General features: G+C 58.9%; 2 protein-coding genes across 2 annotated transcripts in view; one reads left to right on the forward strand and one right to left on the reverse strand.

The window, feature by feature from the left end:
- GNAZ (G protein subunit alpha z) overlaps window positions 1-15,624 on the reverse strand; it is a 51,785-nt gene extending 36,161 nt beyond the window's left edge. Inside the window, exon 1 of the mRNA XM_034989267.1 lies at window positions 15,547-15,624. The gene's annotated coding sequence lies outside the window, so the exon portion shown is untranslated. The remainder of the gene's footprint in view (window positions 1-15,546) is intronic.
- RSPH14 (radial spoke head 14 homolog) overlaps window positions 1-25,748 on the forward strand; it is a 74,114-nt gene extending 48,366 nt beyond the window's left edge. Inside the window, exons 4-6 of the mRNA XM_034989268.1 lie at window positions 21,936-22,161; window positions 23,975-24,111; window positions 25,510-25,748. Coding sequence (XP_034845159.1) covers window positions 21,936-22,161; window positions 23,975-24,111; window positions 25,510-25,748 — 602 coding nt within the window. The remainder of the gene's footprint in view (window positions 1-21,935; window positions 22,162-23,974; window positions 24,112-25,509) is intronic.
- The last annotated feature ends 207 nt before the right edge of the window (window positions 25,749-25,955 follow it).

Genomic DNA, 25,955 nt, shown 5'->3' on the forward strand with positions numbered 1-25,955 from the left:
GGTGTTGCTGCCCAAGCCGGGCTAAGCCAGAGGGTCTCCAGGGAGAGCAGACGGCTTATCAGCTTACAGGGCTGGAGAAGGCCTGGCCTCGGCGGGCGGGGCTTGCTCATCACCAGGCACCCACTTCCCTGGACGAAGGTGGAAAGGAGAAGCCAAGCCCCTCACTCTGTGGACTCCTCCCTCCCCAAGGAAAGCCCACTCCATGCTGAGTCCCGGACCATCAGAAAGGGGTGAGCCAGGGAGGAGAATGTGGCCCCACTGAGGAGGCAGGCCCACACCTAGACTGAACTGATAGAGGGGCATGGGCGTGTTCGGCCAGCTGTGGGGCGGGGGGAAGGGGGCACGGGGAGAATCCCAGAGGCAGAGGGCAGCCCAGGTTTCAGGGCCAGCAGGCAGGGTGAGACCACATACCCAGGGCACCAGCGGGTCCCAAGTCTTCCCGCACACATGCCCCCAGCCTGATGCTCCCTAGAGAGTGCTCAGCCCCCCTCAGTGTGAGGATCATCAGTCTGCGGTCCTGGCCTTTCCACACCCCCAGAGCTGCCTGCCCGTCGCCCCCCATGGAGACCAAGCGTCAGCCTGCCTGGGCAGGGCTATGACTCAGCACTACTGTCCCCTGGCCCCACACCCTGCCCCAGCTTGCGCAGACACCTTCCGCTCTGGCAGCAGCGGCTCTCCCACCTGCCAACCGTACCTTGGCACCCAGCAGCTGCTCTGTGTGACCCAGCGCGGGAGGGGGCTGGAGGCCCAGCCCTGGTGTCTGTGACCTTAGGCCCTGCCTCACGTAGGGGCCTCTGGGCAGAGCAGGGAAGGCCCTGCTCCCAAGTTCCAGTAGGTCCATGTCTCGGGGTCTGCAGGCACGGGCAGGAGAGGCATGTTGGGGTCCACACTCCTCTGCTGCTGGCCTTGGGCTGGCCTCGGCTGGCAGGTCAGAAGGGGTCCCATGGTTTCCTGGGGCCAAACCCACCCATGTCATTTCCATCTTCTTCTTCTAGAGAATGGACCCCCCTCCTTGCCCTCCGGAACCGCCGTCCCTGCGTCAGCTCCTACCATGGCTCTATTTTAGAAACATGAGGTCCGGAAAAGCCTCTGCCTGCACGGTCACTGATTATCGGTTTCCCTCCCCTCTTAGTAAGGAAGCGTTTCCCACTGCCCTTTCATGCGTGGAGTCCTGGAATCTGGTGTTCTACTTGTCAGTTGACATTTGTGCTCCCTCTTTCCTGCCTGAATGTCGTGCACCGGGTTCCTTGTCGGCACCCCTCTTTAGGTCTTCTCAGAGCCCAACCTGGACCTGCAGGGGTCTTCCTAGTGGCTCCTCTGTGGTCTCGGATAAGCCAGTGTCCTTCCCCGCCCGGTTCTTCTGCTGCTTCGGACTTCCCTTCCCTTCCAACTCCTTGCCTCTTCCCAGTCTGAACTTGGCGAGGCCCGAGCTGGTGCATCTGCCTTTCCAGCACCGCGGTACCCACCCGCCAGCAGCCTACGGTGTCACTGGCCCCATCTGTACGCGTCACCCTAATGCTCTGGTCGCCAGCGCCCCACAGAATCTTCATGGTGCCGTTTCCTTGTGTCCTTGGACCACCAGGGACAGCTGTGGGCCGGGGAAGGTCTGTCCCAGGGAAGCTGGGTGTAATGGGGTCAGGGCCAGGGCTTGGCTTCACTTTCCAAGTCCACACTGTGCTTCCTCGGGCTGCTGGGGCCACCAGGAGAAGGTGCCGCCACAGCCACGGTGGGGGACGCAGCTGGCACCTCTGTCACGCATGGGTCGGCCCCGCCTGGATGCCTACCTGTCCTCACACACACGGGTCCTGTTGAGTCGGCCTCATAGCGTACCTGGGAGATGGGCGTGACCATGCAGAGGGAGGAATGAGGGTGTGAGGAGAGGGGGAACTGAGCCTGCGGGGCTCAGCTTCCACGGGGCCCTCCGACCCCTGTCCCCACAGCACAGCCTGCTCACCTGCCGCGACTTACTCAACATTTCTCTTTAAATTAACTTGCACTATTTACTTAAACGGATGTACTTTAGAAAGGACTTCATGTTCCTACTTAAACGGAAAGCTGAAGTCACCACAGGCAGAAGTAACCTAAACTATGAGCTGGTGTCGCTGCTGCTTGGGGTCCGGGACGCTGCCTGCGGAAGGGCCAGCGGAGGGCTCGCTGTTTGTTAAACAACCGGGATTAGCGCACCGGAGGGTGTTACAGTCATGCTGGCACCAAACGGAGATCTTCTCCTTGAAGCAAAGGGATTGAGAGAGAAATGAAAAAGGATTACCCTCCTCCCGGGGAGGCTGGGTGCCGCTCACAGCTGTGGCCTCAGGCCACCTTGTACGACCTAAGGATGAGGGAACCTGAGCCCAGAAATCCTCTAGCTGGGACCCGTGGGGCGGGGGTGGTGGGCCTGGCGTGTCAGCCCTGCACCCTCTGTCCCAGCTCAGAGGCTGTCTCTCGTCTCAGAAAGGGGCACCATCCCGACCTGCCGCCCCCCCATCTGCTCGGTTCCATTTGCCCGTTCATCAGGGCACCCTCTGCTGTTCCTCCTGTCGCTAAATGACCCAGCACGAGGCGCAGTGGGCATCTGCACCCAGGCCCAAGGCCCTCTACGCTCAGATCCGAACGGGCAGTCAATCAATTAACCACTGGGCCCCAAATGAGCATCGCGGTGCCCTCTGGCAATCAAGCCTGGTTGTGTGGAGGCTCTGCTCTGGACTTGGGGACATGGGTGGGGGAGGGGTGGACGACGCTGAGTCTGCATGGAGGAGCCCGTGTTCTGGCCGGGGAGACTGTGAGCACATTAAGTCTGCGAGGCCATTTCTGATAAAAGGACAGCACTGTGGAGGAGAGGGTGCGGAGGCATGTGGCAGAAGGTCCAGGGACGTGACACTGGAAAAGACACAATTATAAGCTGCCGCCGTCATGCAAGGGAGGGGGGCCAGAGCAGGAGGCAGGCAGGATGGGGACACCTGAGGGGACACGGCCCCAAGTGCTGGGTTGGGCAGCAGAAGACCCTGCCCGGCCTAGGCCCAGCTCAGAGCTGGCCCACCCAAGCAATGTCCTTCCCACGGTTCCCTGGGGAGTGGCTCAGTGACGGCTGCCCATGGCAGGGACCAACCCCCCAGGGGCCAGAAGGCAGAAACTGTCCCAGTTGAGACCCTATTTCTCCCATGGAAGTGCCTTTGGTGGGGCATGGAGGGTGCATCAACCCACACCCAGGACCTGTGGGCAGTCTGCTGCCACCCCCTATGTGGGATGCTGGACGTGTGGGTTCCCCCGAAAGGCTGGCAAAGCAGGGCCAGAGAATGCACCATGTCTCCCTCACACATCAGAGCTCATGGGCCTGACCGACATCACATACGGCAGAATCTGGGTCGGCCCATTCCAAATGCTTCGATGGTTTTTGACAGAACAGCACATACTTGTGGGACTAAAAAGCCGTATCTTCCCGAGGAGATAAAAGCCCCTGTTTGCCTTGATGCCAGCAACACTGGATGCTGGCAGGGATAAGCCACCCTCCTAGGAGCTGCCCCCTGGGGAAAGCCGGCCTCCCCACCCCACCTCTTTCTTCCTGTGACTCTGCCAGAAGCCCGGTTCCCGCCTCCCTGGCTGGGTCGCCCACTCCCCACACCACAGTGCGCTGCCCCAGCCCATCCCACTGCAAACGTCCCCCTCTGAGGCCAAGCAAGAGCCTCCCTCCCTGTGAGGGGTCCCTGGGCTGCAGCACCGGGCAGCCCCTTTAGGGCCTGAAGGGCTCGGGGGTGACTTGCTGCCTGGCCCTGTGAGATCTTGAGCTAAGTGTCGTGTGCCACTGGCTCAGCACTGGACTGGACTTCACCCAGGGAGAGTCCAGCAGGGACGCCCACGACTGGCCCTTCCTTGGCCTCTGGGCCGCTGGCTGCCCTGCAGGCACCTGCCCTGAGCACACCCACCACGCCCTCGGGTTGGTCTGGCCTCCTGCTTGAGGCCCACCTTACCCTCCCTCTCCCTCTCCGTCGCCAGCTCTGTAAAGATGTATAGAACAGATGGATGGGTAGATGGACGAACACCAAAAATTACTGGTTCACAGCTCCAAAGCTTCCCAGAACTCCCTTCTGAGTGCGTTACCTCACATGACCTTGCCTGGGGGCCTGCATGGAGGGTCTACTGCTGTCCACACTGGGCCTCTAGGACCCCAGCAGGGGACTTCTTGGGCCCCCCTTCCTGTGCCCACACTCCCCCAAATGCCCTAGGGCATCTTACCCACCCCTCCCCAAGCTGTGGGCAAGATCCTCCTGAGCCCTCCTGCCTCTCCGTCCTACCACCCTTGGCAATTCACCCTGCCCCTTCCTGCCCCAGCCAGCTTGGGCCCCACCCAAAACCCTATCCTGGTCATTTCTCATCCTGCTGAAAATAAGACAGGAGCCGGGGACGGGAGTGGGGGGAGACAGTGCATCTCTGCACCCTGACCCTCCTGCCCTGTGTCCTGCCATCTCCTGGTCCCCCTCAGGCTCAGAAACCCCACGCTTCCCTGCAAGTTGCTGCTGGCCTCTCCCCTGGGGTGGTCCTGAGGAAGGAGCTTCCACGCTGGCCTGTCCAGGAGGGAGCTCTCCTGTGTGGTCAAGCAACCCCTTCCCCACCCCTTGTCTGTCACAGACCCACGCTTTACAACCTTTCCAAGTAGAGGAACTATCCCTTCCTGCTCTGTTAAAACAACAACAGCAACAACAACAAAACCCACCCTATAGATTCTACCATTATTACAGGTACATTTAAGATCTGTTAACGACCAGAGGTTGCCACCAAAGGTGGGACTGCTGGCTGGCTGGCATATTGAAACATGACGTAAAGCAGGAAGTCATGAGTAATGATAATATGAACTTTAAACATTTTAACTTAAAACAGATAACCATACACTCCTTCACCAGTTTTGGGGGCGGGCCATCTTCTCTCAGAGGACAGGCTCACTTACTGGAGTTGCTGTCACTGTTCCTTCTCAAACCACAGCATACCACGTGTGACATCCGGTTGACTTTCTCCATGCGGTGTGTGATGGCAAAGTCACCGGGACCCGAATCCTAGGTTGTCATGGCTCTCTGTCCCCAGTCTTACCATTGTCTTGCCCACACCGAACCCAACCACAGGTTTTACTGAGGCTTTCCAAAGCATCCACTGAGTTTCCACAGCAGTCCTCCTTATAGTCGCATTTCATCAGCTTATGCGGCACTCAAGGACACAGTCACCATGACAAGTACGGCTGGCACACACAGGTTTGGGTCAGACACCACTGACTCCAAGGGGTGGGCGCCGAAGTGCAGGGCACGCTCTCCTGTGAGAACAGAGCACGCCCATTCATCCAGTGAGTGTTGGTGACAGGGGTAAGAGGGTTTCTGAGCACCAAGCTTTCTATAAGGTTTGTAAACGACACTGCATTTCATCTATCGCAACAGTTTCTTTGAAAAAACGGGAGCACATGCACACGCGAGATGCTTCGGAGCTGGGGAAACACGGCTCTGTGCGGACGGGCTCTCTGCCACCACCCCTCAGCCACCAGGGCCCTGGCCACTGGGGTAGCTTATCCATGTCCCCCCCAGCCAGCCCGACTGGCCTGGCACCAGCAGACCCACAGCAGGGCTCCCCTTAAAAGCAGCCCCCCTTTCTTGGCCCCCTCCTAGCTCCCTGCTTATTTCAGAGCCAGAGTCCGGGTGGATGGGAGAAGGACCAAGGTTGGGTGCGCAGTGTCCCCAGCTGCAGAGAGGCACTGACAAATGGCTCTATCCCAGCTGGGCAGCCTCTCGGCTTCAGGGTGCTGCCGAAGATGAGCAGCGAGGCCCTCCCCTGCTGCCCTGGACGGTCCCGTGGCTCGGGGGACCTGCAGCGCGGAAGCTGACCAGACGAGATGTGACAGCATGGCCTGAGGAACACTGACTCAGGAGGAAATCAGGCCAGAGATTTCTCTGAGCCAGGAGTAAATACATAAAAAAAAAACCACCAGAAAGGTTCCACATACAAGGGGGAAGAAGACCCAGATGTGCAGGGAAGACACGTGGCCTTTACTAAAAGCCGAGTGGAAGGGGTTGCTGCCTGGGGTGGGGCCTGGCTCCCTGTTTCCGTAGCGAAGGTAACTGCTGACTTTTAGTCAGGCCCCGAAGGACCTGGCTGGAGACTCTGATTTAACCTCACTGGGTCTCTTGCCCTGCATTTTTTGGCCTCTGAGTGTGGTGGCCCAAGATCCCATCCCCCACCTTGGCTACCCCCAGTCCAGACCAGTCCTCTGAGGACGCTACGGGCCAGGCAAGTGCAAGACTCCTTCCCTGAGCCCCTCCTGCCTCCCTGCAGCTCCCTTCTTGTCTTTCCCACCGGGAAGGTGAGCACCACCTCCCATCTATTCCCTTTTTCACCTGGCCCTGCCCCATTGCCTGCTTCCCCAGCCTCCTGAAGTCACGCGGGCCTGCAGGCTGCGAATCTGGGGCCCCTGCCCTCCTGTCTATGCCGGGCCACCCCTAGGAGTCTCCAAGCCAGCAGCAGCCTCTGACCTGTTGATGGTGTTCTCGAGAAGCAGAGCCTGAGATGGGGATTCTTGGGCACATGACTGGACGAGGGAGCAAGTTCAGGAGCGAGGGAGGCAGGACAGGGCCAGGGAGGGAACCAGGCGGAGGTGTGGTTTCAGGTGGCTTTTTGCTGTGGCCTGATCCCCAGGTGTTCTGGAGCCTGAATGAAATCAAGGCTGCCCCACCTCGAGGGATAGGACAGGGCCTGCAAGGCCCCAAGGCAGTTCTCCAGCAAGGGGTGCAGCAGGTAACACTGATGTGGTGGGAGACAGTGTGCCGGCAGGAAAGGGGATCTGGGGGCACCTGTGGCGTCTACTGCATGCTCGCTTTCCCTCTGCCCACCACCCCCTTCCTTTCTGACAGAACCCAGCGCCTCAGGTCAGGGCTAGGCCTGGCTGGCCTCAGGGGAGCGCTGTGTCTGCAATCCAGCCACCTACCTCCCAGCTCCCAGCCTCTCAGTGGGGCCTGCTACAGTGACCTCTCTGGCACCCTTCCTCTCCCCCAGCAGTCAGGGAGGTCCTTGTCGTATTATAAGGCAGAGCATCTCTCCCGTGCTCAAAACCTTCCCAAGGCTGGCCATCTCAGTTCTGAGCCAGAGTCTGGGGCCCCAGGGTGCTGTGCCCCTGCCCTCCCCTGCTGTGCTCCCTCCACTCTCCACCCTGCTGCCTCTCAAGTGTCAAACACACTCTCAACTCAGGGCCTCTGCACTGGCTGTTCCCTCCAGCCGGAACACTCTTTGTCCAGAGAGCCAATCCATCCTTTCCCCAAATGGCTCAGAGGTCCCCTCGAGAGGCCACCCTGCCCATCCTATCTATGACTCCCCAAATGTCTCGCTGTGTTTTCTAACATGGTGGGTGCATAACTCCCTTATCGTGTTTACGGCCCCCTCCCATATGCTTACAGAACACCAGCTTCACAGGGCAGGGGCTGTTGGTCTGCCACTAATGTGTCCCACAGGCCCGAAGTACCTGACAGGAAGCAGGTGCTGATAAATCCATCTCAGCCCTTTGTGCTGCATGAGGGAGGGGCCAACTCATCACGGGGAGGGGACAGCGGGGGGCTTCTGGGAAGTTTTCTAAAAAGGCCCTTGGCCTTCCCCCAGATGGACACCGCAGATGTGTGGCCGCCTCCCGTCCAGCCTTGGCCAACTCTGATACTGCTCTGCCTCTGAGCGCTTGGCCCAGGACGTCCCTTCATCTGGTCAGCCCATCAGGACTGGGCTTCCATTGCTGTCACTGAAAGCTTGCCCCCATCCCGACTCTACCCCAACCTCAAGGCCCTGAGGTTCCCTCACAAGCCCTGGTCCTCAGCCTTGGCCTCCCCACCCAGCCACAGCCTTGCTGTGCCAGTGATGAGACAGCCTGGGGCTGCAGCTCACCCTCTGCCCCAGTCCTCAGCAGCCACAGTGGCCATGCCCCCCACACTCCCTCCACCCACACGGGTCCTCCATTCCTCGCTGCCCCAGGAGAGCCCCAGAACAGCCGGCAAGATAGGACTAACACACCCAAGGACCCCAGGCCACATAGGGGCTGAGCCCAGTTGAGGAGCTCGAGGGGCTGGGGCAGGGATGATAGGTGCAGCGTGGCTGTGGGGCTTCCTGGAGTAGGCGGGTGGTGTTGGGGCACCAGACAGCCCTGTCAGTGCTCCCGCGCCCTCCTCCTGCCATGAGGTGGGGCAGGGCTGGGGATGTGCATGCGTACGTGCGTGGTATTATCATAGAGGAAATCGATGCCTGGCACTGGCCCAGTGTTTAAGGGAAATGAATAGATTTTGGCCGAGGACAAAGAGAGTTTGATTAATCAAAAATTGGATAATGGAAGCAACACTCTAATTATTTTTCTTCCCAGCATTTTATCGAGAAATATGTTTGCACAGCATATCAGAGGTAACGGAGTGGGTGAGGGAGGGTGACCATGCTGGAGGGAAGCCCAGCTTGGAGTCAGGGCCATTGCACCTCACGTGCGGATGGGGCAGGCCAGTGGGCTGGCCAGTTGGGGTCCTGGTGGTTGCTCACAGGGCCACAGGAAGCGAGGGGGGACACGTGGTGCAGGCCAGAGGCCGCACACAGTTGGGGTGGCCTGGGTCACAGGAGATGGGGTGGGTAAGGGTGCCTGCTGCCATGGAGGCCAGCGGGCGTGGGGGTGGGGCATTATGAGCTCAGGTCATCAGGACCTGACAGAGCCAGGGGGAAGGCTTGGAGGTGTCAAGTCCTCCAACCCTTGGTCAAGGAGGGTCTTCAGAAGTCCCTCTGGGCCATTTGGAGCAAATTCACACGTCTGCCCTGGTGAAGCCTGGTGAGCCGCCCCATGGCCGAGGTCAGACAGGACCACTGGGCCCCACGGGCTGGTCCCATAGCCCTCCCTTGTCACTCACTCCCTCTGTCTGCACTGTCCTCACTGCTACAACATGGTTTCTGTGGTCACCTGGGCTCCTAATTCCAGGCAGCCTTTCTGGAGCACAGCTTGAGGCTCATTCACTTGCTCATTCCTTCCTTCGGGGTACAGAAAGAAGCTGCCATGAGAAGAGGTCCACAGTGACCTGAGCTGCCTGTTAGACTCAGAATGTTGGCTGGGGAAGCACCGAAGAGGAGGCGAGTCCTCACCTAATCCAGGGGTCAGAGTCGGTGACTGGAAGAAGGGGCACATAAAGAGAGATAGAAGATTGGGCTGCAGCTTCTAGGCGAGAGTGAGGGTGTGGTGGGCGGGGTCAGCCAGTCCCTGGTGAAGACGTCTAAGTCTAAATCCTCCCCCGGTACCCATGGTTGACATCACTCATTAACCATGACCACTTGCCCTCCGAGCCGTAACAGCCTTGGGATCCTTCTCAACACTGTGTGCTTTGGGCAGCAACCAGAGTTGGTACAAGAGAGGAGAACTATCTGTACCCTTGACCAAGGCTAATGTAAGGTGAGGACACCGAGGCCCAGCGAGTGCAGGGAATTTACCAGCGTCTGCTTTACAGGCAGAGCCAGGCCTATAACCCAGGCCCCCTGATGTCCCACCCAGTACTTTTTCCTCTGCACCCAGCTGCTCTGCTGGGCTAATCTTGGGGGCACGGGGGTTATCTGGAAAGGCCACCCAGCCATCACATGGTCACTGCCGACACCGTGCTCCTTTCCTACCGCCCGGATCTTGTCTTGCTCTCTTACGACAGTTTCCTGTGGACATGCCTCATGTCACGACCATGTGAAACCCCCACTCACCGACCAAGGCGTCACCCAGGCACACCCCATCACTGCGGGGCCAGCTGTCAGCCCGAGGCCTCTGATTCCCAGTGGCAGGGACTGGTGACTGTGATGGCAGTATGAGGAGCCAGGCAGCTACCTGCCTTGGTTTGGGAGTGAACCACAGTCGGGCCTCACGGGCGCCAGCCAGCAGCGCCCACCTGTAGGCGGTTTGTGTTTGTCCACCAAACCTAAAGGCCAAAGACACACCTCTGGGGACCCAAAAGCACAGCGTCCCAGGAGCAGAGCAGTGGTTCAGTGTGAGGGTTAGAGCCAGCAGGAGGCCCAGCCCTCTGCATGAAAGTGGCTCAAAAGCTCATGTTAGGCCTGTCTACTTGCCAATATCCATTTCCCCCTCCAACAGTGATGTGCTGAGACCCTACTGGGGCCAGGCCAGGCTCTGGGGACTGGACTGTCAGTGGCAAACAGCAGACAAAGGTCTTGACCTTACAGAGCTTACATTCAGATCCAGGAGAGATGGTAAACAAACACAAATAAATAAAACAGGTAGTAGGTTATGTCGTGATGAGTGCTAAAGGGAAAGAGAGAGGCAATCGCGCGCTTGGGAAAGCCATCTCCCCACGTCTCCGTCTCCTCAACTGTGAGGACAAAACTGAGGTAAAATTCAGCCCCTTCTTGGAGGAGCTGGTAGTGGAAGGATAAAGTGAGCCTCTGCCCCAGAAGGCACCTGCCTGCTGTAATCCAGAGCGGATCCCGCCGCTGTCCCAGTGAAATCCTGTGTCTGGGCTCTCGGGGAAATGTGCACAACTGAGCCCACTGTCCTCTGCTCCGATACCACAGCCTTGACCTCCATGACTCACAGGGGCACAGGGCCTTGCTGAGGGTGTCAGGGCTCAGGTCCCGGAACCCCGTCCGCAACACTCCCCATCCCAGGGGTTGGGGAGGGCCGTCCAGTGGGGGCAGGGGCTCTTTCTGAAAGGTCTGCTCTGACCACAGCCCGCCCGCACGAGCCCTCAGGGACGGGTGTGTTTCTGGTCAGCGGCTGCTGGAAGGAACGCGGGGCTTGACACTGTTGGAAGGCCTCTCCCTGCACCGTGGTTTTTTAACAGTCTCGCTTCGTAGCACTTTTTGTTGGATTCTCCAGGGATGTTTCTAAAAGAGAGTTATACCTTAATTTAGAAGCAAATAACTCAAAACTCTGTGATGTAGCAGGTTCCTTTGGAAAAGAGATGAACTCAAGGAAGCCATTGTGTGTGAAGCCACCTGCCATGCTCACCCGGGTCCCGCCAACGGACTGCCCAGCCCTCGGCCCTCGAGTTGTGCCTCCTACCTAAGGCCACTGGGGGTCAAGGGACAGAGGGGGAGGAAGTGACGCTCACAGGAGGTCAGGGTGAGGCTCGCAGGCTGGCTCTGACTGACCCCAGTGGCCTCAAGTGCCAAACACAGCCCACCTGCCCACCTCCCCAAGGGACGCAAGTGAAGGGGAGCCTGGGTGGCAGGTCCATGGCACTGCCCTCCCCGTGCCACAACCGGGCTTCAGGGGCAAGCACGTGGGCAGTCCAACAGGGCCCCAGGCCTGGTTGAATGCTCTGTTGTCTTGAAAGGTTTAAAAACTTAACAAGGGCCCTGCAAATTATGTAGTAGGACCTACCCATTTGCTTAGTCCGCATGCACCCCATGCGTACCTCGATGTTTGCCTCTGGAGACCCGCCCTCTTGGGAACACCCTCTTCCACAGTGTCCCCCCCACCCCCCAGTCCCCTGCCATGTTGCCATCATGATTGTACTCCCACATCACTTGCTCATCCATCCTTCTCAATCTTTTCTTTCTGGAAGCTCCTTCTCAGCTCATGCTCTGAAGGGTGAGGGCCCTGAGGCCTGACCCAGCCCCTCTGGACCCACCTACCCTTGATCCTCAAGTGACCATGGCCAGTCCCTGGCTTCCCACACACCTGATGCCAAGGACTCCAGGTTTCTACCTCCAGCCTTGCTCTCCCCTCTGACCACCACATAACGGCCATGTCTACCAGGGCCTAAGCCAACTCCCAATTTCCCGCCTCTCATGAAGGAGTCCGCGTCTTCCTTCTCCATCAGTGCCACCGCCATTTCTCCGGAGCCGTCCTTGCCTCTTCTCCATCAGCAGGTCCTCTTTAAAATAAATCCCCAACCAACCGCTCCTCATGACCCCTACTCCTCCCCTGCTGTGATGGCCCCTCACAGTCCTCTGCTCTTGCCCCCATGCCCATCAGCCGCACAGGTCTTTTCACAGTGGAATTAGTTCAAGTCTCTCCTCTGCTCTAAACCTTCCCACGGCTTTGCGCCTCACCCCAGCCCGCAGAGTCCGACCTGACCCACTCTGTAAACCACCCCACAGTATGGGGCTCTGGCTACCTGGCTTTCTGGTGGGGCCCCCAGCAGCTTCAGTGCCTTTGCACCTGCCACCCCCTCTCCGGCTGCTTTTCCCCATCAGTCACAACTCACCCATCGCTCTCCGTGGCACTGTGCCAATGCCCCCTCCACACAGAGCAGCCCCCTGATCCTCCCTCTCTGCACTCTCTTCTTTAGTTCTCTTCACGGCACCTACCTTACCTGGCAGTCAGTCACACAGGTGTTGTGCCAGCCGTCCCAGGTCTGCTGGGAGCACCAGGAGGGCAGACACCGCGTCTGTCCTGCTCCTTGCCATATACCCCTGTGGCTGGCACAGCACCCAGCACCCGGCAGGTTCTGGTAAATATTAGCCAAAGGAATGAATGAATGTGTGGACCATTTCCATCTCCTCGGGCTCTGTACGGGGGGCTGACATCTCCCGTGTCTCCTGTGTGCTCCCGGAGCCATCAGACAGTCCCTGTGGTTAGACCCTGTCAGTTCATTCCTGTGAAGCATCTCCCCTGCCAGTGTGGACATGTGTAAAGGGGCCAAATGCATAGGGAGGACCCATGCAGGGACTGGTGCAGGGATGGGGCAGGGAGCTCTTGGCTGTGTTTATGAATGAAGACAAAGAAGCTCAGTCAGGATGGGGCTGGGCTGGGGGTGACAGGGCCAGGGCCTGACCCAGGTCTTTGGAGGCCTCAACGAGAGGTCCGCCCCACCCTGCGTGGGGGAGTCTGGGCCTTCCCATGTCAATCCCCGGTCTGCCTAAGCTGTGTCAGGCCACCACTCTGGGGCTGGTCCTCAGCATCTGCCCTGATGCCTCCTATCCATTTCCTTTCGTCCTCTTTCCTGCCAACCACAGCGCCCACTGGCCTGAGCCTGGAGGCTCAGTTACCCCAGGTTTCCTTCCTGGGGTTGTGGGAGAGCAGTGTGCTAATCTACCTCTTCCAGAGTTCCTGCAAGCCAGCCATGGCCAACAGCAGCGAAATGCCCTAGAGCCACACGGCATTTTAGGTCTGCTGAGGGCCAGCAAGGGACGGTACAGGGCTGCCTCATCCTCACGTCCAGGGAAGGAAAGCACGTATACACGTGAGAAAACCACGCAGCCACGTTGAGGCTGCTGAGGCCACACCCTGAATGTCAGGCCAGCCTTCCCACCATGCAGTTCTCCATCCTATCTGCCTCCTACAGGGGCTCTGGGCAGCCTTGCCAAGTCTACCTGGTTACCCAGAAGTTCCTGGAATCACCTAGAAGCTCCTGAGACTCCAGGAAACAGAAGAGCTGAGAAGTTGGGGGCACAGGGAGGGATTCACTCCATGTCCCAAATCTAGAGTCCCACAGCAGGCCCCCAGAATGTGGCCTGGTGACAGGCACAAGAGTGAAGTGGCTCCGTCCCTCTTGGCATAGTCTGTGCCCCCCAGCAGCAACATGGGCCTTGGCCAAAAGCCGAAAGTGGGTGTGCGTTTGGGGGTTGGGGGGGGTATGCTACACAGAGGAGTAACAAACAGTCCCTTCAGAGGGAGAGTGAAAACATCCCTCGGAGCGAGCAAGCAAGCAGATCTAGGGCAGAAAGTGACACTGGCCTTGCGAGGGGGAGGGACGATGTCTTATTTACCTCCTGTCGCAGAAAATCAACGTCTGTTAGAGGAACACACAGGAGTTTTAAACCAAATGCCAGTGTCTTGTCCCCGGAGCATGAGGAATGCTGAAGGCACACCACTTCATTTGAGCATCCCATGCGATCAGCCCCTAAATGGAGGCTCCCAAGCCTCCTTGATTACGGTTCACAAACGTCCACGCCTCAAAGGGGCAGAGTCACCAGCTAAATATCATTCTCCATCCTGGCTAGGAAGCGGGCTGTCGGTTACCCAGTACCCTGGCCTTGCCCAAGAGACAAGGTGCCTGGAACGGGAGTGCTAGGCTGCAAGGAGCCCCCTGGTGTCTTTCAAGCTCTTCCCCAGGCCCACCCCAGCTCCTAGGTCACAGATGAAGAAACTGTGGCCTCCATTGAACAGTCACAGCTAACAAGCAATGGGGTGTTCCGTTTCCCTGGCTCCATCAGCCCCTGTGCATCCCCCACCCCCCTTCCCGCCATACCACCTATGCTTTCCCAAGCACATCCTATGCTCCGGCCGGACCCAACTGCCTGAGTACCCTCTCTGTGCTTTGGTCCATTTTCTCCTCTCTGTCCACAATGCCCACCCCGGCTGTGCTCACGTCCTTCAAGCTCCAGTTCAAATTGTCACTTTGCCCACAAGCCCATCTAACCCCAGCCCAAGTCATCTGTGAGGTCCCTCCAGAGGCTCTGGCACCCACAGTCAGGGTTGGGTTATCTGAGCAGAGACATTTCTCCCCTGTTGGGTGGTGAGTCAGTCCCAGGAGGGCAGGCCCAGTCCACTCCCACCTCAGCGCCAGGCTCTGGGGGAGCAAATGCTCAGTAAATATTTGTTTAATTGAATTTGGCCAAGGAGCCTCCTCCAGACAGAACCCAAGGCAGCAGGACTCAGTCCCCAGGGCAGGGAAATCACTTGGGCAGAAAGGAGCCCATCAGGGACTGGGCTGCCTCACCAAAACAAGCAGACCTCGCCTATCAGGCGGGTCCTGTCATCCTGAGAAAGGGACTCCAGGGAACCCTGGTCTCGGCACTGCCTTCCCACCCTCTTCTCTCTTGTGACAGAGAACCCCAATTCTCGGCCTAGGCGGATTCCTGCCATCACCACCCAGACAGGCTCAGCACCGCCCTGCAGGCAGAGCCCCCTTGGATCTCCCGTAGGATACGGAGCCCCAGCCCCGAGGCCCTTACACCCCTCCCCCCCAACACCCCCCTAACACCCCCACCGCCTTTTAAGGGAAAAAAATATTGAGCCAGGAACATATCACAATCGCAGTAGGTCGATACTCATCTCTTGCTCTAAATGCGTCCAAGGAACCTGTTCTCTGCAAGACCGATGACGGAAAACTGCGAGCCACTCGGCCCCGGGGCCCAGGCCTCCGGGGCCCTCTCCTCCGTTTCAGCCAAGGCCACGCGTCGGCGCTCCAGCCGCCCGGGGTCGCCTCCTCCCCGCTCCCTTGGGAGGGAGACCCCGCCTCAGCGCCTCTCCTGCAGGTTGTCTGGCCCTCGCTCCGCACCGGCGGCTGTTCTGGGGGCCCCCAGACGCGGCATCCCCAGCAGCCCCTGCCTACCTCCCGGGCCCGCAGCCGCCCCCTCCCGCCGGCTCCTCTGCCGAGTGGCGCCCCTTCCCAGCACCTGCCGGGCCCGCGGTCGCCCCCTGCCCACCTCGCGGGCATCTCCGCCCCGGTCGCCCCCACCCCGGCCGGGCATCCCTTTCACTGCTCCCCGGCGACCCCCGCCCGGGCGGATCCCTAGCACAAAGGCCCGGGCGGGGCCCCGGGTGGGGGTGGGGTGGACGCCCCAGCCGCTCCCCCAGCCCCCGAGGTTCTGCCGCGCGCCCCGGCCGCAGGTCCGCTCACTCACCTCCGGGCCGCCGCACGGTGCATCGGCGAGCTGCTCCGGGTGGGGCGGGGCGGGGCGGCGAGCGCGGGCCGCGGCGCCCTTGTTCCGCACTACGCGGGCGGCGGCACCCGCGCGGGGACGTGACCGGACCGCGGGCGGCGCACACCCTCCGGCCGGCTTGGCTCCCTCCGCCAGCTCTCCCGCGCCGCCCGCCGCCCGCCCGCGGGTCCGCCCGCCCCGCGCCGCGCTGCCGCCGGCAGGGGGCGGAGCCGCGAGCGCAGCGCGTTGCCAGGCCAACCGCGGGCGGGGGTGCCGCGCGCCCGCGGGTGACCACGCGCTGGGCGCCACCGCCCCGCCACGAGCGCCGGCTCTCTTCTCATTGGACAGGAGCGGCTGACGGATTTATGTGCGGTCCAATGGCAACGGTAGGGGCGGGGTCGCGGCTCCGCGCGCGCCGCAGTCCCGCACGCGCTGCCCGCACCGGCGTCTCCGGGACCCGGCTGCGCCGAAGCCGCGGAGCCGACCTAGTGAACCGCTTCTCGCAGAGCCGGAGACTGATCCTGAGAGTCGCGGATGGCTCATCTCCCCGCCCCCTCCCCCCGCCCGGCTCGTCTCCCTCGGTTTGAATTCGAATCCAGCTGGGCACTTTCTGAGCTCCGCGACCTTGGGCAACCAACTGACCTCTCTGAGCCTGTTTTGCAAAGTGGGGCTAGTGGCACCTGGTTCCTTGAATTGTCGCGACAATCCGCTAGAACATGTAAAAGGCTATGCAAACCCTTAAAGTACACACCCGTGAGGTTGGTGCAGCGATGGGAGGGACATTAATCATCTTTGCTGCACGCTCCCTCAGCGTGTAGGGGCTCTTCAGGGTCCCTGGCAATCCTGGCTACAAAGGTTGCTTGAAAAGGAGGAGAGGGAAAAGGGCCCAGGATCTGTCCCCCAGATCAGAGAGGCGGGAGGCAGCCAGCTCAGTTAAGGCCAGGATCCCCCATCACTGCCTTGGAGAAGCTGGTAGAAGGTAGAAGGCATCCGATGCTCAGCAAAATACACCTGAGCCAGTCTGCCAAATTCTGCTTTCAATTTCAGGGCGAGCCCATCTGTGGGCCTCAGAGACAGGAGAGCCCCTCACTCCTGTGCTTAAAAGACTTTGGCCAGAGAGCCAAGATATTAATGCCTCTGTCTTTTCCATCATTGTAACTTGAATCTTTGTGTATTCCAGAGCATCCCTGGTAAAAATGCAGATTCTCCCAGTTAACACCTTCCTTACCACTTTACACCCTCTTGGTCACATTATAGGGATCACCCCATACTGGGCAGAAGCACTGGAATTGGCCATTGACAGCGGTGGATTGGGTGGTCATCCCAGTCCAGGTTTGTGGTCAGAAGGCGGGGGTGGGGGTCTGGTTCTGCAGGCTGGGCTGAAGAAGTTACCTAAACTGTCAGGGACAGGACAGATGCTGGTGATGGGCATCCTGAGGCAAACCTAGACCTGGCATAGTGCTCGCTGGAGGTGGCCAGTGAGAACCAAAGGGAGGTGGCCAACAATGGAGGGGCTCCTCTGGGTGCATGCCTTCAAACCCCTGGGCTGGGTCAGGATGGGCCTCTGCCCACAGGACCACTCAGAGGCCAATGGCGGTGATACCAGGAAGATGGCAGGCACAGGTCCGGCCCTGGTGTGGATCAGAGGTGAGAGGGGCTGGGAGGGAAGCCAGACCCAGCTCTGTGCCTATACACCCTTGGGGGGAGGGGAGGTTATTTCACCTGGATGAACCTCAGTGTCCTTCTCTGTCAAGGGGAACACTAGTAGACTGTCCTTGGAGAGTGACTCTGAGGGGAAATGCACGTGGACACATGTTTAGAGATGGGTGAGGGCAGTTTCTGTTGTAGGATCGGGGTCAGAATGGAGCTGTTTGCAGGGGCAAACCTAGATGTCAGTGTAGGGTGACCCTCTACCACAGTCCAGGGTGAGATCAGCAGCTAGCCCATGAAGAAGCCCCAAGGGGCTGCCTGCTGCCTCCCTCCCCTGACCCTGGTGGCCACCAATGATCATAATTCTTCAGACAGCAATCATTTACTGCTGACCTCCTTGGCACAGGCACAGTTCTGGGATTTAGACAGGCCTGCCCTGCCTGGTAGACCTTCCTGTCTGTGCGGCAAAAATCCACCATTATAGTGTGTGAGGCCTCACGGAGGAGACCCACCAGGGCCCTGGGGACATGTGGCAGGGGGAGAACTGGGCACTGGGAGACAGCAGCCTGGAGGTGGCCGGTGACCTGGGGCAGGAGAGAAGTATGTTTCAAGGTGGGGAACGTGCTGGGCATCAAGGAACCATGATGCCTGCAGGAACCCATGGAAGACCGGCTGTGGCTGGAGCCAGCAAGCGGGTGTGGTTGCCAGAAAACAAGGCTGGATTGGGGACAGTTGCACTGGGCTAGTGTCCCTTCTGTGAGATTGGGGACGTCAGCCTAAGAAGCACTGGAGGGTTTTAGGGTTAGCTTTTTAAATTTGAGAAGGAGGATTGCAAGTTTTTGTTTCATATTTGTTTGCAGTACGTGTGGTTCCATTAATGTATGTTGTCCTAATAGGCAGAATCAAATAACAAAAATGTCAGCTAGTCAGCCGTCAGAAAATAAGAAAGCAGAGATTCTCCATGAAGTTGAGTTCAGCGTAGGGCTGCAGGATCATTGAGCGACAGAGTGTCAGGAGAGGGCCATGTGGTGGCTGTAGCCAAGACAGAAGGATAGAGTGGGGGGGCAGAGTGGGGAGGGTGGGGGACAAGGGGGAGGTCCACATGATAGGAGATGCTGGAGGAAGGACGGTGCTTGCTAGCAGATGGAGGACCAGTAGGAGAGGTGGCCGGGAAACCAGGGAGTAGAGTGTCCTGGCTCCTTGGGAAGAAAGTATCTCAAGAGGTAAGACGGGGTCAGCCACATCATGTGCTATGAGAGGCCATGTAAGCTAAGGACAGGGATGTGTCCCCACGACATAGGCAGGCACAGGGAGGGGGATCAGCATGCCAGCAGTTCAGGGCATGGGGGCCGCACGAGGCTAACACTGGACAGGTGGGTTCTGATGAGGTGCGGATGCCCGGGGCTGAGGCTGGCGCTCCGTCCTCAGTCCTTACTAGCCAGGAAACAGGACCAGGAGACAACAGCTGGGGCCCTGTGATGGAAAGAGGAAGGCCCTGGTGGTTGAGCCTCGTACTTCACCAATCCAGCAGGCACAGATGGCTGAGGAGTGGCCTCTGTAGGTGGTATCAGGCCATCCTCCAGGAAATGACCAAACCTCAACCACAGGGCATTCCGTGCCATGGGCATCATGTCCCTCAATCCCGGAGGGATTGGTGGAGCTTTCTGGCTCATCAACCACTGAATCTATCTTGGCACACCAGCCGTGCCAGACCCGGGGCCCTCCCCAAGTACACCCATGCCTCATGCCTTTGCCCTGCTGCCCCATGAGGCCCAGCGCCCCCGGGGCCTCCCTTCCTGCATGTTCAGAGTCCCTAGAACCCTGGAATTCTACTTGGGTATGAACCTGTGTTGTCATGACGGGTCCTGGCTGACTGCCACTGGTCTCCCCACTACCCAAGGATGGCTAGTCTCTGGATGCTGGCCATAGCACCGTCCTGTCTGGCTCTTCTCCCAGCTTGACCTGCTCTCCCAAGCCCCGCCGGTCGATTCTCCGGCTACAGCGGGGCTGAGTGGGTTTCTCCAGTTTATTTCCTTGGGGTCTGTGCAACCCCCCCAACCCCAACTTGAACAAGCCATTGCAGATCTGGGTTAGTTATAAATAGCCAGGCCTGCAACTCTCCTTTTAGCTGAAAAGCAAAGTGAACGAGCAGAGAGGCACACCCGGCACGCGTTTTATTTTTAATCTTCTCCCTCTGTCTCAGAATGAACCCAGGTCCTGGCGCTCAGCATTTCTAGGAGTAGAGGCCCAAGACGAATGCCTGAGAAACAAAACCCAAGTAGCCCAGGGCCCTGGCTTTGCTCCTGTCTGCTGTGTGACCTCAGGCACTTGAACTGCCTCTCTGGGCCTTAGTTTCCTCACCTAAGGAGGGAGCAGTGGAGGTGATCACCTCCAGCAGTTTGACTTCAACTCTCTTCCTCTGCCCCCCCCCCACCCCAGCCTGTGCCCAGCAACACCTTTGGGAGGAGGGGGGCCCTGGAAAGCCCAGACCCAGGTGCACGTGAGGCCACAATCAAGCCCCAATTTAATGATGCTCAAATTCCTCATCCCCAGGCCTTTGCTCAGGTGTCCCCCAGCTAGGAACCTTCTCCCTCTATGCAAAATCTTTCCAGTCAGCAAAATCCTTGGAACGTCCAACTGTCACCTCCCCACAGTGAGCTTGGGAGGGGCTGTCTGGGTCAGGTTGTGGCTGAGTTGGACCCATGGCTGGGGCAGGTAGGGAGCCCGTGGGCAGGTGCCTGAGTGGGCGGTGAAGCCAGAGCAGAAGGCCAGGTGTGTGGTCTGGCCGTGGCCTGATGGGGAGGCTGAGGCTGAAGGGGAGAGAGGGGCTGTGTTCCTGCAGGGCAGGGACTGTGCAGCTTTTCTCTTTGTATCCCACTCCTCGCCTCTCACCGCCCCCCTCCCCCCACAGGCTGTTGCTTGCAGCTGGGTCTCAGTGTTGGTGGAATTCCTTATGATTCTAGGTCCAGACATTCTGGGCTATGTGAGACTCCCTTCCAGAGAGCGTGCTCCCACCCAACCACTACCCATTGGCATTTCACAACTCCCTGCCACTTAGGCTGATTTCCATAATGAGGAAACCGGGCTCAAAAAGGTTAGGTAACTTGTCAAAGATCACACAACTGGATACATTTAGGGGTCCAAGCTAGGCATTTTTTGAAATCTGTGTGTATTAAATTTTAAAAAGTGCAGTACTCTTTTTTGTTTTTGAGAATTTTTTTATTATGTTAATCACCATACATTACATCATTAGTTTTTGATGTAGTGTTCCATGATTCATTGTTTGTGCATAACACCCAGTGCTCCATGCAGAACGTGCCCTCTTTAATACCCATCACCAGGCTAACCCATCCTCCCACCCCCCTCCCCTCTAGAACTCTCAGTTTTTCAGAGTCCATCGCCTCTCACGGTTGTCTCCCATTCCGATTCCCCCCTTCATTAAAAAGTGCAGTACTCTTAAAGCAACGGGCAACTGCTCTCCCTGTGTCGCGAGTGCCCTGAGAACAAATGGGGCAGAGCTAGTTGCTCGGCAATGACACCCCAATGAGAAGCTGGCCAGGGGCCTAGGGAGCCGCTGGACATGCGCCTGTCCCTCTCCACCTGCCTCATCCCGGGTCACCTGCCATTTGATGTCCTCAGGAAGTGCGGGAGGAAGACTGGGGTGATGTCTTCAAAGAGGAAATCCCTGGTGCTAATTGGCACTTAGAGACCTTTAGGCTAATTAACCTGTTTATTTGTCTCTCTAGAGTAAATCAGAGGTTTTAACTGGGGAGGCGGAAGAGAGAGGTGTTGCTGCTGGCCACCTCCGGGGGAGCTATCTATATGGCCTCTCGGTGGGTGGTGTGGGCCACTGGGGAGGCCAGGAAGAGGGTCGGGAGGAGGGCTGGGAAGAAGAGGGCTGCCCTCCGCAGCATCGCCCTGCTCACTTCCCAGTGACGGCTGCTCTGGACACAGGGGAGCTGGGCCCCTCAGGAGTGCTGCCTGGGCTGGTACTTGGTTCCCCCCAGACATCCCTCAGGAGGGATGAAGGGGCCGGAAGGAGGGAAGTGGAACCCATTCTTGGGGAGGCTCACCTCTCCGCCTTCTCTCAGCCCTGGTGCCCAGCCGCCCTGCCATGTGGAGCCCCCAATCCTGTGGGTTTTTTAGACCCCCTTGGCCAGAGTCCATGGATTTCCTGTTACCTTTGGTTGGAGGCACAACTCTTTTTTGGATATAAGATGCTGGCCTTCTCACTTCTGATTTGATTCCAAGCTTTTTCCTTTCCCCAACGGCTGGCCAGACTAGTGTGGGGTTTCCAGTGGCTTAGAGATGTTGTGGGTGGGAAGGAGGGGGTTGGCTGGTCCCCCCATCTTCCTTCTGGTGCCAGGTGGGGAAAGGAGGGAAGTTCCTTCTGCGCTGGGCCCTGCAGAGTGGCTGTTGTGCTCTCCAAGGGGCAGGTGCTGCTTCTCAGGCCCCTGGGCACCTGTTGAAGGCTTATGCCCCCCCGCCTCAGTTACAGGTGACCAAAGGCTGGCCCCTTTGGGGGTCCTCCAGGGCTGTGTGGTTCCCACCCTAGCGTGTCATCCCCAGCCTCCTGCTAAGCTGCTCAGGGGTCTGGCAGCCAGGGGCATTTGCAAACCTCTCCTCCCCCACCAGCTGTGCAGGCCTCGCCTGGCCCCACGTGCCGCCCAGAATGGGTAGGGGTGACTGGCCCACCCTCAGTGCCCTTTCCTGTCCCGCAGGAGCCCAGGGTATTGTCAACAGCGGCCTGATCCCCTCCCTGGTGTGGAAGCTGCAGAGGGAGGAGGAAGAGATCCAAGGGCTCCTCCTGGACACACTGGCGGCCTGCCTGATGGAGGATGCCACTGAGGCGCTGAGTACCCGCGTGGTGCCCTTCCTGAAGCAGAAGCTCCTCAGCACCGACGATGACATTCGCAGCAAAGCTGCCCGCACGCTCATGGCGGTCAGGTGAGCCCGGCCCACGTGGACAGAGCGGGGAGGGCAGGGGCGGCCAGCCCGGAGGCTTCTGCTGAGGCTCAGAGAAGGCACCTGAGCTGCCCCCGGCCCCGCAGCAAGCCAGCCTGCCCCAGAGCTCCAGGGAATCCACCTCAGGGCCTGCTTTCCACACCCCTCCCCCCCACTGCTTGTGCCCTGGGGGAGGAGGACCCTGTCCCCTGGGAGGGGGGCACTGTCCTAGTGGTCTGAGAGCTCAGCCCTCACAGTCCTGTGTCCCAGGAAGCCCCCAGTCCTGGGCAAAACGAGATGGTTGGTCCCCCCTCCCCGTGAGGAAGGCAAGCACCCAGTGCAGCGCAGCTAGCCGTCACTGAGTACTAAGTGCTCTGTAGGTGCCGGGTATTATCTACAAGCGGCACTCCTCCAAGGAAGGTGATTACCTTTTATAGGTAAGGAAACGGAGAGCACACGTGTCCAGTCACTGGTGACCCAGGGTCACACGGAATTCCAGTCTAAATCCTGACTTGGAACCTGAGGGAGCACAACACCTCAGAGCAGGGAGGGAGGGAGGGAAGCGGTGTGTGATCCCAGACAGAGACGCTTCCCAAGGACTGGTGGTCCCTCGTGCCCCCAAGTCCAGGCCTTAGATATGGCCACCTGCCTACATCCTGGCACCTCTTGCCTCCCCTAGCTCTGGCTGTCCCTCTAGCTGAGATTCTCTCTAGAGACCTGGGCCAGCATTTCTGCGAGTGTGGCCCCCGATCCAGACCCTGGGGAGCTTGTGAACGTGGAGATTCCGGGGCCCTACCTCAGACCGATCACCTTCTGGTCTTTGCTCAGAGGTCCCCTTCCAGTGAAGCCTCTGAAGACGCTGCCGCTCTGGAAAATGGCGACCTCCACCAGGCCTGCCTGTGCCTCTCACCGTGCCCTCCTTTTTTGTGTCACCCCCAAGGGGAGTTCCTGAGGACAGGGCTTTGCTCTGCTTGCTGCTTGAGAGTAGGGCTTCGAAACAGGGGGAGCTTTGGTCCCCTGGGAGACAGGCAGCACTGTCTGGAGACATTTCTCGTTGTTCCAACTTGAGGGAGAAGGGCGCTCCTGGCCTCAAGGCGGGGAAGCCCTCGAGGGGCCAACACACGGGACAGCTGCCACCACAAAGAATCATCCAGCCCCACGGTCAGTCATGCTCTTGCCTCAGCGTCCAGACCAGGACCCGCCAAGGTGCTCAGTCAGCCCCGGCTGTGGGAATGAACGAATGCACAGAATCCCTGCAGGCGGGGTCCAAGACTCTGCATCTTTGATCAAGTTCCCAAAGGGAGCTCGTGGGGAGTCCATCACATTCCTTTTCACAGCTTCATACAGTGCCAGGATTAGAAGTGACTTACAGTGTCCTCTCCCCTGAGGGTGGCTCTGCATAGGTGTCTCCCTGGCAGCTCGCCCGCTCCCATGGCTTAGCCCATCTTTGGCAGCTCTGGCTCCTGCGTGGAGTCAAAATGAGTGTCCCTGGGTCCTGCTGCTCCCCATTTTGGGGCCTGGGGAACATGTCTGGTTTCTTCTTCATGTGATACCTTAGGGCCAGGCTCCATCACCCCCTGGCTCCGCTGCGGTTTGGCCTTCAGTGGTCCCAGGCTGTGCTCCCAGGTTGTCCCAGCATGGGGGTGAGACCCAAACCTCACACCAGCACTCCCTTGCACCCTGGTACCCCCTGGCCAGGCCCGAACCACCAGGGGGTCCCAACACAAGTCCTTCTGGTGTGCCCTGGGGTGGTCCTAGGCCCGCCCCTGTCCTCTTTGCCAAACGAAGCCACACAGCTGTCCCCTCTCTGGCCCAGCATCCCTCTGGAGGGCAAGAACCAGGTGTGGCAGCATGACGTCATCCCCATCCTGGTGCACCTGCTCAAGGACAAGGTGGAGGAGGTGCAGGCCAATGCCGCTGGGGCCCTCATGTATGCTGCGGTCACCACCCAAGGTGAGGCAGCCTGCTGGCCACCTGTATCCCCTGCGCAGGTGGTAGTTTACTGGGCAGTGGGGGGGTGGGTGGTGGTCACTGCAGCCTCCAGCATGCTGTTTTCCAGAACTTTCATTCTGTGCTCAGCATCCCAGCACTGCCCCCTCCCTGTCCTACCAAAATACTTTCCCTGGTCTGTTGTTGGAGTCCTTTCAAGTTTGGGCCAAGGTTCCATCCTCCCTCCTCTTCCTGGCCAAAGTGGGTCACCTACCTGTGGCCCTCCCTGGTCACTCCCATTAGGACCTCTGTCCCTTCCTGCCAGGCTATTCCCTGGACCTGGAATTCCTGTCTCCAACCGAGGCCCCTTGTAAGCCTCGATTCTGGGATGAATTATGTAGTTTGCCATCCTTGATTTGGTTATCCTAACACCTAAACAAACACTGGAGCCCTTGCTTCCATGTTGTTTTTTGATCGAAATTACTTTTTTTTTTCAGGGTGTGGGTATGGGGAGCAAATAAGAGCATGAGATTACCTCTCCTACCTGGGGACCCCCTAGCCAGTCGGGCTTCCAGCTTAGTCATCCAGTCCTGGCCACAGGAGCGACTGGGGTTGGTTTCCCCACCTGGAGGCCAGGGTTGGCCATCCCACGTGACCTCTGAAAGCTCTCTGTCTTTGCACATGCCCACAATTGCCTGCACCGGCCTCGTGCCCTGTGCTTTCTTGATGTTCCACGGAGGACTGACTGGGTCTCTGATTCTCAGAGTTTGGCGGGAGTGGCAGAGGGTTGATGACCTAGAGGAGAAGCATGTCATGCAGTGGGCAGAGGACAGGGGCCAAGCCTCCTCTGGGAGGGGCGTGGGTATTGACCCAAGGGACAATGGGAGTCAGCAGGGCCGAGGGTAGCTGCACAGCTTCCAGCACACAGAGAAGAGTTCATTGAGCATGGCAGGAAGCTGGGGGGCAAGGGGCAACCACCTGGGCTTTCAGCAGGCCAGGATAGCAGGAAGGTGCTGAAGGTTAAGGAGGGGCGTCTCCTTTACAGATTAATGTCTGTGTCCCCCACTAGACTATAAGTACTGGGAGGGAAAGAGCTCTGTGAGTTTTTGTGCCTGGCACAGAGTAGGTGCTCAAGAAATACTTGCCACATAAATGAACAATTAGATTTTAATTTTTGTTGCCTTGAGAGAACTGGATTGCAGGACAGGCATCAGGGTGGGTGGGGAGAAGCCAGCTGAGGGGCTGGAGGGGCAGGAATGAGGAGGCCAAGGCTGGAGGCAGAGGAAGGTGCCAGGGCCTGCACGGGAGTGAGGGAAGGCACCTCCCCTGAGGCTGCACAGGCCGGAGGCTAGGGTTGGGCTGGGTGAGAGAAGGTGGAACAGGATGGCCCCCTGAGGAACACCTGGTGTTGGTGACCCACAGGGAAGTATGCCGCCCTGGACATAGAAGCCATCCACCCCCTCCTGAACCTGCTGTGCTCATCCTTGACCAAGGCACGCTTGAATGCCACCAAGGCCCTCACCATGCTGGCTGAGGCCCCTGAGGGCCGCAAGTTTCTGCAGTCTCAGGTGCCCATCTTCCGCACCCTCGAGGAAGACCCCAGTGAGGCAGTGCGGCGGGCAGCCCAGATCGCCATCAAAGTCATTGAATGGAAACCCTGAGCTGCTTGTTGGCCCAGAACTGATAAGCTGCTTGCCTAAATAAATGGGCTGAATCTCTTTATCTTGGGTCTGAATGGCACTTTATGCTCCTAGAGTGTGGTCACATCTCCCCTCTCTCCTACAAAGGGGAAACACCTGGCCCTGAAGGACTGGGTCATGGTGGCCAGGCGAGGAAGCATGGGCTAAGTCCAAGGCCCAGGGATGGAA

Source organism: Mirounga leonina, unplaced genomic scaffold, assembly GCF_011800145.1.
Source record: "Mirounga leonina isolate KUSES-001 unplaced genomic scaffold, KU_Mleo_1.0 Mir_481, whole genome shotgun sequence".
In the NCBI taxonomy this organism is placed as follows: Eukaryota; Metazoa; Chordata; class Mammalia; order Carnivora; family Phocidae; genus Mirounga; species Mirounga leonina.